The 12,776-nt window shown below is 46.3% G+C and overlaps 1 protein-coding gene across 2 annotated transcripts in view; it reads left to right on the top strand.

The window, feature by feature from the left end:
• The window catches only part of TNRC6C (trinucleotide repeat containing adaptor 6C), a 99,876-nt gene that overhangs the window by 60,421 nt on the left and 26,679 nt on the right, over nt 1-12,776 (top strand). For both annotated transcript variants that reach the window (XM_047081288.1, XM_047081289.1), the window contains 3 exons: nt 2,155-2,235; nt 3,559-3,616; nt 11,726-11,868. In XM_047081288.1, coding sequence (XP_046937244.1) covers nt 2,155-2,235; nt 3,559-3,616; nt 11,726-11,868 — 282 coding nt within the window. The remainder of the gene's footprint in view (nt 1-2,154; nt 2,236-3,558; nt 3,617-11,725; nt 11,869-12,776) is intronic.

The raw sequence follows: 12,776 nt of genomic DNA, 5'->3' as shown, positions 1-12,776 counted from the left end.
GTGTCTCCTTCTGTCTCTGCCCTCCCCCTCTCAAAAATAAGTAAACATTTTTTTTTAAAAAGTGCACGGCAGAAAATACCATAAAATCAAAAGACAAGCTGGAAAAACATATTTGTATCATATCGTGCAGAGGGCTGATCTCCCTGATATATACATAAAGAAAGGCTTTTTTAATCGATAAGTAGATTGCTCCCTAGAAAAATGAGCAAAGAATATAAATAGATGCTCCCTAGAAAACAAACACTGACAGCTCTTCAACACATGAAGGGACCTTCAGCCTGCCCTGCGGAAAGAGTTCAAGTTAAAACAACACTGGGAGATGCCACTTTTCATCTCTCAGACCAGCAAAACCCCCAGTGTTGAGTAAGTGGGTTCTGTCCGCAAAGCTGTGAGAAAAGCAGCCCTCTCCCACGTCACTGGCAGGACTTAAGTCGGTGGGGCCCCCGCGGAGGGCGGTTTGGCGTCATCTGTCACGGTTACAGATGGGCCAGCGCCGGGATGTGGTGCTTCTGCCTGTCACGGGCGTAGCAGGTGGCACCCGTACACCGTCTTCTCCTGTCGCGTTTTTGTAGGGAAAAAAGCGATGGTTTAAATGTACATTAATGGGGTGACTGAGTCACCCCACATCCGTACCAGGGAAAGCTGAACAGATTTTTATAAAGGGAGGCTACCTATATTCATCTGAAAAGACCACCAAAATAGGCTGTCAAATGAGAAGACAAGGGACAGAAAAGCGTGTGGTGCACACCTTTGCGGGGCCGGGGAGCGAAAGCGTGCGTGCACACACCTGCGCGTGCGAAGAGAGAGCAGGAGCTGAGCGGACGGAAGGTGAGGTAGGAAGAAGGCACTTTTGTGTGCACACCCTTTTTCTCCATCCGAATCCTACGAAGGTGTTATCTGTTCAGAAAAATGAATTCAGCAGAGCATTTAATTAGCAGTAGCAGAACCCAGAAACTAGAATCCGGGCTCGCGTCATCAGGAGTGGAGGTGATTACAGACATCAGACGAGGAGTCTTTTTTCGATTGGGCTGGCAAATAACCCAGTTAATGACGGCACCAGGAATAAGAAATTGGTAAATTAAAACACTGTGCAATCTTGGCACCTCTGGCCCCGGCAGTGATTCCAGGCGCCTCCAAATAAGCACTTCCTCGAGGAGAGAGCGCCCGTTGGTTGGTTTAATATCGCCACGTAGACCCCGTTCTGTAGTTAACGGCAGGCTCCATTTTGACAAGCGCTGTGAGGAGTGATTTTAGAGGACGCTGTTCTTTCCCCTGTGTGAACACATGGTTAGAACCTTTGTAGTTGTTGGAAGAGGAGGGACGTCACTGAGAAAACTTAACATCCTCACCCAGCCCTTGTGGGCTGCCCCATGCTCCCTTCCTCCTCTGCCCTGCACTCCCCTCCTCTCTTCTGCCGCCCTGTGCTCCCCTCCCCTCCTCCACTGACCTGCGCTCCCCTTCTCCCCTCCTCCACTGCCCTGCTCTCCCCTCCCCTCCTCCGCTGCCCTGTGCTCCTCTCCTCCACTCCCCTCCTCCACTCCCCTGTGCTCCCCTCCCCCCACGCCCCTCCTCTGCTGCCCTAGCTTGCTTTTTGTGATCGCCTCTCCTTTTCTCTTCATCTTCTCCCTCACTGACGTTTGCCATTTATGTCTTCTCTACCCCAAGGGCTGCAAGCAGTGAATAGTCAATAAAATTAACAGGCTTTTTGTTCCTTTCATCTTGTTGCCTTTTCATTCTGTTGGAATGAACCCCCTGCATTTTGTCATCTTTGACAGTAAAGCTTATAAAAGGGCAGAAAACATGTAATTTTTAGTAAACTTCACATAGTATTAGCATAGGGCCGTGTTCAAAGGAACGCTTAGGATTATTTGATAATGGAAGTGGCACACATTTGTGATGAACTAAATTAATTCTCTGGGGAAGAAAAATAATTATCTTGCTTTTCTCAAGTCCATAAATTACACACGTAGGCCAACTTGCACACGCACCCTAAAGCATTCTGTAGTACTAGCCACGAAGCAGTCAGGGACTCTGGAGCACAGCATCGCTCGGCGTTAATACAGAAAGATTCTCTAACTTGAAATCACCGTGAAGTTTAGGCCGCTCCCGTGTCTAGAAGAAACGTATTAACCCGTGACCCTCACTTTGTCCTAGGGCATGAAAACGTCTGGCAAGCAGGACGAGGCCTGGATCATGAACCGGCTGATCAAACAACTCACGGACATGGGCTTCCCGGTGACTGGTGTCTTATTTTTACCGCTTCCCTCCGCGCGTGCTGCCATGCATGGCCCTGATTGTGTCCTGCCCGCGGTTGTCACACGTAACAAGCAAGATTTTTGAGGGAGGAGAGTGTTCATGCAGCCTAACTCGTAAATTCCCCTTTTACCCGAGTGCTTCTGTCTAGGGACCGTTGCTTTCAACCAGAGCGAGCATCCGCACCGTTCCGTCAAGCAGGGTGTGCGAGCCTTCTGGAATAAAACGTGCCGCGTGACCGTTCCTTTCTTTGGCTTCTGCAGCTCTGCATTTTCTTTTAAATTATAATTAAAAGAGAATTTTCGTTAGTTTATGCGGTGGATTGACAGAGATCACAAGACAAAACTTGGGATCAAGTACCAAAGCGCGGGTCCAGAAAAAAGAGTCCTAACCAGTCCTATTGAGTGCCCGAGTCTTGGGTCACGTGTAGGGAGAGTTCAGATTGTACGGTGTCCCCCTGAAAATGTGCCATGAGGCATCCCGTTCCTGAGATCCTAACGCAGGAGTTCAGCTACTGAGGGATATCCCCTGGGTCTGTTCGGTCTTCCCTTCAAAGGTCTTCTTTCCAGATCGTTACTCAAGTGAACATCTGTCTTTGATTTCTGTGGATGTCCCTGAAGAATGGGTCCAGAACGGCCCGGTCCAGAAACGACATGCCTCGCGTCAGGCACACGCCCTCTGTCACTGGGCAGGGCGCAGACCCGGGGGTGGCCCAGCCCATTCCTGCATGAGAGCGCAGGCGGGACACCGGAGGCCTTTCCGGGAGTCCCCGTTTCCACCGTGGTGCTCGCACACGCTGACACGCATCTGTTCCGTTCGTAGGAACGTGAATAGTTATCAACGTGCATCTGCTTGTTTTGTTTTGGTCTTTTGTACATTGCTTGGTGGCAAGTGGTCAACAGCAGGGCCCGGGGTCCGCGCAGTGGAGAGTGGAGCTCTGTGCTCTGACTGGCTGCTGGGACGTTCCCAAAGTCGTTCTGGCAGAGAGTTCATCCTTGCCGAACCGTTGCTACTCACTGTGGTGTAGAGTCCACGACAAGATTCCACGGACCCCGCACGTTTTGTTTTTAAAGTGTTAGATGCAGGTTCTTTAAGAGTCAACCCGGTGCGTGTTCTTACTCGAAGTGTCTTTACTTAGAAGACGTTTGTGTCTAGTCAATAAAGGGCAGTGTTTCCGGTTCCAAAACCTAGTAACGTTACGTCAGCCGTAATCATTTCTCTAAGCTAATAGCGATCGAATTCTCTACTAGCTTTTTTGTTACTGTCGAAGCGTAATCTTCATTAAAGTTCTGTTTTCCCACACAGAGAGAACCAGCTGAAGAGGCCTTGAGGAGCAACAATATGAATCTTGACCAGGCCATGAGTGAGTACTCTGATGCCCTTAACGCATACTTTCTTAAAAGGTGCCAGTTTGTGGAGTTTGGATTTCCAGCAGCATTTTATCATAGTCTTGGGTTAATGGTTTCAATTTGTGCTGGGTAGACAGGACCAAGCTTCAGCCAAAGAGCAAGCGTGTGAAGCGTGGTAACCACACAGCAAGTCTCTGGAGGCTGGTGGACCCTGGGGACGGATGGCCAGAGCCCACGTCGAGGCACGTTCGCTTGTTTCATTTTTCTCTGTACTTCAGCCAAGAGATGAGTTTTTCCCGTCTATTTTGAGGGGAGGTCATCGCAGCGTTCGTAGAGAAAGACACTGGGACCCCAGGCCAGACTTCATGCGACACTGACTGAGCGTGTTCTTCGCACCTGGCCCCAGAACGGGCTTGCTCAGGGGCCCACAGAGACATCTCCGTGCCGGTGGAGCGCTTACTGGTGACAGATGAGATTTACCTCGAGGGATGAGCAGCCCTCATTGTGGAGCTGCTGTAAAAATAGTAATAACTAAAGGTGATAAATAGAATCGGAATACTGTAGCTGTGTTTTAGGATGGTATATTAAACTCTTTTGAACGTTTCCTTTTTTTGAGAGAGGGAGCGTGCGCACACAACTGGGGGAGGGGCAGAGAGAGAGGGAGAGAGAAACCCAAGCAGCCTTCACACTCTCAGCACAGAGCTCGCAGCAGGGCTCGATCTCATGAACGATGAGATCACAACCTGAGCTGAAATCAAGAGTTGGACGCTCATCCAACTGAGCCACCCAGGCACGCCTAGAATGGTGTATTAAACTCTTAACTCATAAAGGGTAAAGAAAAAGAGAATTAAACATAACTTACGGCTATTACAACTTGGGAACAAAATCATAGCACCTTTAAAAAGAGATCATTTGTGGGGCGCCTGGGTGGCGCAGTCGGTTAAGCGTCCGACTTCAGCCAGGTCACGATCTCGCGGTCCGGGAGTTCGAGCCCCGCGTCGGGCTCTGGGCTGATGGCTCGGAGCCTGGAGCCTGTTTCCGATTCTGTGTCTCCCTCTCTCTCTGCCCCTCCCCCGTTCATGCTCTGTCTCTCTCTGTCCCAAAAATAAATAAACGTTGAAAAAAAAATTAAAAAAAAAAAAAAAAGAGATCATTTGTGACATCAAAAATATAAAAGGGGGAGAGCAAACGGATGGAACTTTTATAAGCCAATGAAGAGAAATTGTTTTCAGCAGAAAAGGGACTATTCCATCAATGTTTAACGTAAACCTCGTGGTAACCGTGAAGCAAAAATCTAGCGCAGACACACAAACCACAAAAAGGGGGAGACTGAGAAAATGGAAGGCCATCGACGTATGAAGGTAGACAGAGACAGAAGGAAAAACAATAGAGAGACAGAATAACCAGAAGGCGAAAGATAAAAGGGCGCTAGTCCGGGCTCACATGTCCGTAATCTCTCTTAATGGGACTGAACTCACCAACCTAAAGGCACAGGGCTGCTGGATGGATGAAAGCCACAAGACCCAAGGTGCCTGGGTGGCTCAGTCGGTTGAGCGTCCGACTTCGGCTCAGGTCATGATCTCACGGTTTGTGGGTTCAAGCTCAGAGCCTGGAGCCTGCTTCGGGTTCTGTGTCTCCCTCTCTCTCTGCCCCTCCCCCCCCCCTTTCTGTCTGTCTCTGTCTCTCTCTCTCAAAAATAAACATTAAAAAAAATTTTTTTTATTAAAAATGTTTAAAGTAAATAAGGCCACGAGACCCAAGTCTGTGCTGCCCACCGGAGACTCATTGCAGCTCTAAGACACACACAGGCTCACGTTGAAAGCATGGAAAATGATATTCCAAGCAAACAGAAACGGAAAGAAGGCGAGCATAGCCATACTCAATATCAGACAAAATAGACGTGAAGCCAAAAAGAGTGACAAGAGTCCAAGAAGATCATTATATACTGACACAGGGGTTGATACGTCAAGAAGATGTAAGCAAATTATAAATATATCCATTCTCAACACCTGACCACCAAACTACATTAAGTAATTAATAACAGATCATAAAGGAGAAATAATATAGTAATTTTATGGAAGATTTCAGATACCCCACTGTTAACCATGGATAGATCTTCCAGACTAGAAATCAATAAGGAAAAATGGAATTGAACCATACTTCAGAGCAAATGGACCTAAAAGATACACACAGAACATTCCATCCAGCAGCAGCAGAATATACACGTTTTTCAAGCACACAGGGAACATTCTCCAGGATAGATCTGATATGCCACAAAACTATCTTAGGGGTTGTTTGGGGTTTTTTTTTTCTTTTTTTCTTTTTCTTTTTTTTCATCTTTTTGATAGAGCATAAACAGGGGAAGGACTGAGGGGGAGGAGAGAGAGAGAATGACTCAAGCAGGCCCCACACTGAGTGTGGAGCCCAATGTGGGGCTCGTTCTCACAAGCATGAGATCATGACCTGAGCCGAAGTCAAGAGTCAGACGCTTAACTGAGCCACCCAGGTGCCCCCAAACTATTCTTAGTTTTAAGAAGTTAGAGGGGCGCCTGGGTGGCGCAGTCGGTTAAACGTCCGACTTCAGCCAGGTCACAATCTTGCGGTCCGTGAGTTCGAGCCCCGCGTCAGGCTCTGGGCTGATGGCTCAGAGCCTGGAGCCTGTTTCCGATTCTGTGTCTCCCTCTCTCTCTGCCCCTCCCCCGTTCATGCTCTGTCTCTCTCTGTCCCAAAAATAAATAAACGTTAAAAAACTTTAAAAAAAAAAAAAAAAAAAAAGAAGTTAGAAGTCCTACCAACCATCTTCCTCAACATGAGGAAAATGAGAAGATCCATAAACATGTGGAAACTAAACACACTTCTAAACAACCATTGGGTCAAAGAAGAAGTTGAAAGGAAAGTGAAAAATTATCCCGAAACAAGTGACAATGAAAACATGTCAAATGTGGTGGGAAGCAGCAAAGGCAGTTGTGAGAGGAAAGCGTATAGCAGTTAAACACAGATACTAAGAATTTAAAAAGAGGTAAGAGAAACAACCTAACTTTACACCTCAAAACTCGCAAGAGAACACATTAAGCCCAAAGTTAGCAGAAGGAAGGAAAAAATAAGGATCAGAGCAGAAATAAATAAAATAGAGACTAGAAAAACAGTAGAAAGGATCTGTGAAACTAACAGCTGATTCGTCAAAAAGAAAAACACAATTGATAAACCTTCAGCCAGACCTAAAAAGAAAAGAAAGACTCAAAGAAATGAAATCAGAAGTGGAAGAGGAGACACTGCAACTAATAACCACTAAAATACATGGAACCGTGAGAGGCTGCTGTGAACAATTATGTGCCAGCACATTACTTAACTTAGAAGAAATGAATACATTTCTAGAAACAACTTACCAAGACCGAATCAGGAAGAAATATAAAATCTGAACAGACCAGTGAGTTAAGAGATAGAGTCAGTTGCCAAAACACAGAAAACTTCAGGACCAGATGACTTCACTGACAGAAATTCTACCAAATATTAGAGAAGAATTAACATCAGTCCTCAGACTCTTCCAAACTATCAAGGAGAAGGGAATACGTCCAGGCCCATTCTACAAGGCCAGCATTACTCTGATACCAAAACCTAATAAGGATACCACAAGAAAACCGTAGCCCAATATCCCCAATGAACGTACATGCAAAAATTCTCAACAAGGTATTAGCAAACTGAGTTCAACAACACATGAATACGATTATATTCCGTGACCAGGTGGCGTTTGTACCTAGGATGCAAGGCTGGTTTGACATACACAAATCAGTAAATGTGATCTATCACATCAATAAACCGAAAGATAAAAATCATGTGATCATCTCGATAGATGCAGAAGAAATATTTGACAGCATACAGCATCCTTTCATGATTTGGGAGGGTGGGGGGAACCTTAAGCAGACTGGGTAGAGAAGGAGCGTACCTCAACCTAATAAAGGCCGTAGGTGACAAACCCACAGCTGACATTTTACTCAGTGGAGAGAAGTTGAAAGAGTTCATTAGATGAGGAACAAGGCAAGGATGCTGACTCTCTCCACTCCTGTCCAGTAAAGTGCTGGAAGTCCTGGCCAGGGCAGCTAGGCAAGGCAGAAGGGGGGAAAAGGCATCCATATTGTCCGTATTGAAAAGGAAGAAGTCAAGTTCTCGTTATTTGCTGATGATAACGATCCTGTATATAGAAAATTCCAAAGAATCAGTCAAAAAACCTAGAATCGGTCGACAGTCTCCATAAAGCAGCAGAATACAGAATCGGCATACAGAAATCAATTGCATTCCTTTGCACTAATGATGAAGCATCTGGAAAAGAATGAAAACCATCCCATTCACAATAACATCAAAAACAATATAATACTTAGGAATAAATTTAATCAAGGGAGTGAAAGATCTGCACAATGAAAACTGTAAGACTTTGTTAAAAGAAATTGAAAAAGACACAAAAATGGAAAGGCATCCCATGTTCATGGATCAAAAAAATTAATATTGTTAGTCTGGTTATATTACCCAAAGCGGTCCCCATCAAAAAACCAAAGGCATTCCCAGAAGTAGAAGAAACAAAAACAATCCTGGGGCACCTGTTTGGCTCAGTCAGTTAAGCACCCCAACTCTTGATTTCAGCTCAGGTCGTGGTCTCAGAGTGTGTGGGATCGAGCCCCACGTCGGGTTCTGCCTGACAACGGGGAGCCTGCTTGAGATTCTCTCCCTCTCTCTTTACCCCTTCCCCCCTCAAAAATAAATATTAAAGGAAAGAAAGAAAGAAAGAAAGAAAAGAAAACAATCCTAAAATGTGTGTGAAACCACAAAATACTCCAAGTAGCCAGAGCGGTCGTAAGGAAGAACAAAAGTGGAGGTATCACACGTCTGAATTTCAGACTGTACTACAAAGCCACAGTAATCAAAACAGTGGTACTGGCACAAAAATAGACAGTCTGGGGCACCTGGCTGGCTCATTTGGTAGAACATGTGACTCAGTCTCAGAGTTGTGAGTTCAGGCCCCACGTTGGGTCTAAAACTTCCTTAAAAAAAAAAAAAATTAGACATATCGGCCAGTGGAACAGAATAGGGCCCACAATTAAACCCCAGCATATACAGTGAACTAGTATTTGACAAAGGAGCCAAAAGTACTGATTGGGGAACGGATGGTATCTTCAACAAAAGGTTCTGGGAAAAATGGAGAGACGTGCAGAACAATGAAATTGGACCCCTATCTCACACTACTCACAAAAATTAATTCAAAATGGATCAAAGGCTTAAACAACAAAACAAAACAAAAACAGAAGAAAATTAAAGAAGAGGCCTGTCAGTGTTGGTCTCGGCAATAACGTGGGGGGGGGGGTAGACAGCAAAAGCACAGACAAAAAAAGAAAAGTCAACAAATGAGGACTACATCGAACTCAGAAGTTTCTGCACAGCAAGAGAAGCACCAAAATGAAAAAACCTATAGAACAGGAGGAAAATTTTGCAAGCCATGTACTGGATAAGGGGTTAATATCCAAAATCTATGGATCTATCAGTCAAACTAATGACCCAAAAAAAGTTTGATTAAAATCACTAAATCGGGGGTGCCTGGGTGGCTCAGTCGGTTGAGCGAACGACTTCAGCTCAGGTCATGATCTCGCGGTCCGTGAGTTCGAGCCCCGCATCAGGCTCTGGGCTGATGGCTCGGAGCCTGGAGCCTGTTTCAGATTCTGTGTCTCCCTCTCTCTCTGACCCTTCCCCGTTCATGCTCTCTCTCTGTCTCAAAAAAAAAATAAATGTTAAAAAAAATTTTTTTTAATAAAATAACTAAATCGGCATTTCTGCAAAGAGGACATCAGAGTGCCCAACAGACCCATGAAGATCATCAGGGAAATGGAAATCCTAACCACAGTGAGGTCTCCCCTCACATCTGTCAGAATGCCTTTTCTCAAGAAGATAAGAGACAGCAGGTGCCGGCGAGGACACAGGGAAAAGGGAACCCTTGTTGCAATGTCGGAGGGAGCGTAAATTTGTTCACCTGGCATGGAAAACAATACGGAGGTACCTCCAAAAACGAAAAGTAGACTTACTGTACGACACAGCCATCCCAGTTCGGGCATCTACCCAAAGGAGGAAAACAGGATCTTGACAAGACAGTTGCTTCCATGTGTATCACATTATTCACAATAGCCAAGGAGTGGAAACCATCCGAACGCCATCAACAGATGAATGCGTGGAAAAGATGCCACCGTATATACACAATGGAATATGATTCAGCCACGAGAAAGGGGAGTATCCTTCAGTCTGTAACATATCCTTCATTCTGACAGATCTTAAGCACATCAGAGGAAGACAAGTACTGTATGATGTCACTTGTATGTGGCATCTAAAATGTTAAGCCCCATAGGAAACCGTGAATGACAATTACCGGGGAGCAGGGGTAGGGGGATGAGTAATGGTGTTTCAGGGTACGAATTTGTAACAAGGAGTGGATAAGCCGCAGAGATCCGGTTCACGGCATGCTGAGCGCACAGTAATGTTGTATAATTATGTAACAGGGTATAAAATATGGCTACGTGGACCATCATATTACAGTACGTAGATCTATCCAGTAACATGTACACCTTAAGCTTATACAGTGTTACACGCCAAATTGATTCGGTTAAAAAATAAATAAGTAAAACAATAATTATGTTAGATATTTACATGGAAAATGTAGCTGATTCTCATTATTCGTCTCCAGGAAATAATAGGGTCGAATTCCTGTAAGCCACAGCATTTTTGTCAACCAGTCCATACAGAACCTTCCTTTATGTGCGTTTCTGGCTAAAGATACCTTATTTAATATGTATTTCTCACAGAGATGCCGTATTTCTTTATAGTAAAACGTTGGCTAGAAGGAGTTAGCATTTTCCCGACCCTGGGTCCTGTGACCATAGATCTCTTCGGCCGTCCACACTGAATCCAGTGCTGTCGGCCACACCTTTCTAAAATCAGTCGTCATCTTGTGACTCCAAAAAGTTAGCCACTCTTCCATTCTTTCCATAGCTTCATCGCACACGGTAGATGTTGCTTTAGCTCTTTCTGGGCGGCCTTACATACAAATGGGTGACTGTTCTCTTCCTTTTGCTGGATGCACCGTATCGTTCATTCACTCACATTGAGCTTGAACCACAGCACCGCAGCTCCTGCCTGAACAACACTTAGCTGGCGTGTTTTCTCCATCAGGCACAGCGCAGCCTTATTGCACCCACGAGCCCTACAGCATACATTAGCACTGTGCTTGGGGACCATTTCAAACCGAAACCGCCAACAAAAAGAACAAAACTGAAAAAAGTGGCACTAAATAGACCACAGAGGGACACTTGTTGCTGTAGGGGAGCTGAGTGACAAGCAGAGCATCTTGCTTGGTCTGAGCTGGGAACGCGTGTGTCGGGCAGCCGAGATTCTTCGCCATCCCCTGCGTGTCCACAGATGACCACAGAAGTGCCACGGGTTCCGATTTGGGGGCTGCAGATAAATGTAGCCAGTCGGTGAATGCACGAATGCGGAATCCGTGAATACGAAGATCGACTTGATAATTACGTGCAGCTGCCAAAATGTTGTGGTGCAAGCTGCCAGGACAGAAATGACCCATCAGTGTGAGCTTGAAGAAGTTCATTGTACCCTGTTAGAATTGTAAGATGGCACAAAGTCAAAGGTAGCCACACGAAGCCAGTCGCTGGCCAGAGAGCACATGAGGACGAAAACCTTGTCTGTCTCGTATGACATGGTGTCCCCAGCGTCTGGAAGAGCCCTCAGGGGGATGTGGGAAATGGAAACCGATGGCTGCAGGGGGTCAGCGGAGCCGTTTTAAACAGGATAATCAGGGCAGGGTCCTGAGGACACCACCGGGGAAGGCCGTGTGGAGAAGGGGGTGCCTCCCAGGAGGGGAAGGAAGGGCAGACTCGGAGTGGCCCATGTGGTGGGAGGAGGGGCAGGGGCAGGGCCCGGTTGCAGACTGTCGGGGCTCACGAGAGCAAAACCACAGCCTCCGTGTTTTCCGGGAGGTTGAGAGGCTCCCACCGGCACCCATCTTGAGCTCGGCGCTCCTGACTGACGCTCCTCGGGCGTTTGGGTAAATGTTGCCTCTGTTTGCTGTGCCCCAGGCGCCCTGCTGGAAAAGAAGGTGGACGTGGACAGGCGTGGACTGGGAGTGACCGACTACAATGGAGGGGTCACCAAAGCCCTTGGCTGCCGCCCACCAGTCTCCAAAGACTCTTCCGGGGACCGCCCCACCTTTCTTGACAAGGTATGAATTTAGGGGGTGTTTTGCTTGTTTGTTTTTAACACAAGGGACTTTTCATTTTAACCGTGTCCTTAATGCAAGCTGGATCAAATACTTGCCGGGCTGTAACACTTAAGTGACTTTTACCCACTTTTTAAGATACGTATGAATGTTTAACTCAAAAGAGATGGAGTCGTGTTTCATACGATGTGACTAAGAAAAAATTCTGAAATTGAAAACTGACTTTCATCGTAGTGGGTGAGCTTGGCTGGCTTGTCTGCTTCCGTTTGCCCAGTAACAAGGGTCTTCGAATCTCTGTTTTACTGTCTTATTTTATATGCACAGTTCTTCCCCTTGGAAATGATGTTATGTGTTTACTCGCGGAAAAAGAGACTTGAAGTGGTTGTGCAGGTGCCCGTGTCTGGCCAGCTCAGCTCGGCCACTTGAGAGTTCGTGCAGGAGTCTGTCAGAAGCCCCTGGGGTGGGTCACGTGTCCAGACACCGGTTCGGTCCTTTCAGGACCGTCCCATAGTGATGCCCCCTCTCCAGACTGGTGTGACTTCACAGGGAGATGAGGACAGCATCCCACGAAATTCAATCAGAATGTTGAACCTTGGAAATAAAATTAAAGCAAGGAAGGACAAGTTTAAAAACAAAACAAAAAACAGCCTCACAGGAGACAGAGGTGAGACTTCGCCTCCGTTCTTAAACAAACAGGGTCCCCTACCGCACGCCCCCCTGCCGAACGCTGTGGCCAGGCTGGGCCCAGAGGGAGCGGTGCGCAATTCCAATTTAATTTAGTATCTTGTATTTACACTCGGCTCGGGATGGGACGCTGACTTGTTTCCTTACCTTTAACATGTAGAATACTGCTACACGTTTGTTGGGAAGTTAGAAAAAATAGATCTGCAAAGGGCCTGGTCTGTAACGTG

The sequence above is a fragment of the Lynx rufus genome, unplaced genomic scaffold (assembly GCF_022079265.1).
Source record: "Lynx rufus isolate CCGP_SWC_20201006 ecotype Redwood Valley unplaced genomic scaffold, mLynRuf1.p SCAF_18, whole genome shotgun sequence".
Lineage (NCBI taxonomy): Eukaryota > Metazoa > Chordata > Mammalia > Carnivora > Felidae > Lynx > Lynx rufus.
The sequence above is the reverse complement of the archived record's forward strand: the minus strand, read 5'-3'. Positions and strand labels throughout refer to the sequence as shown.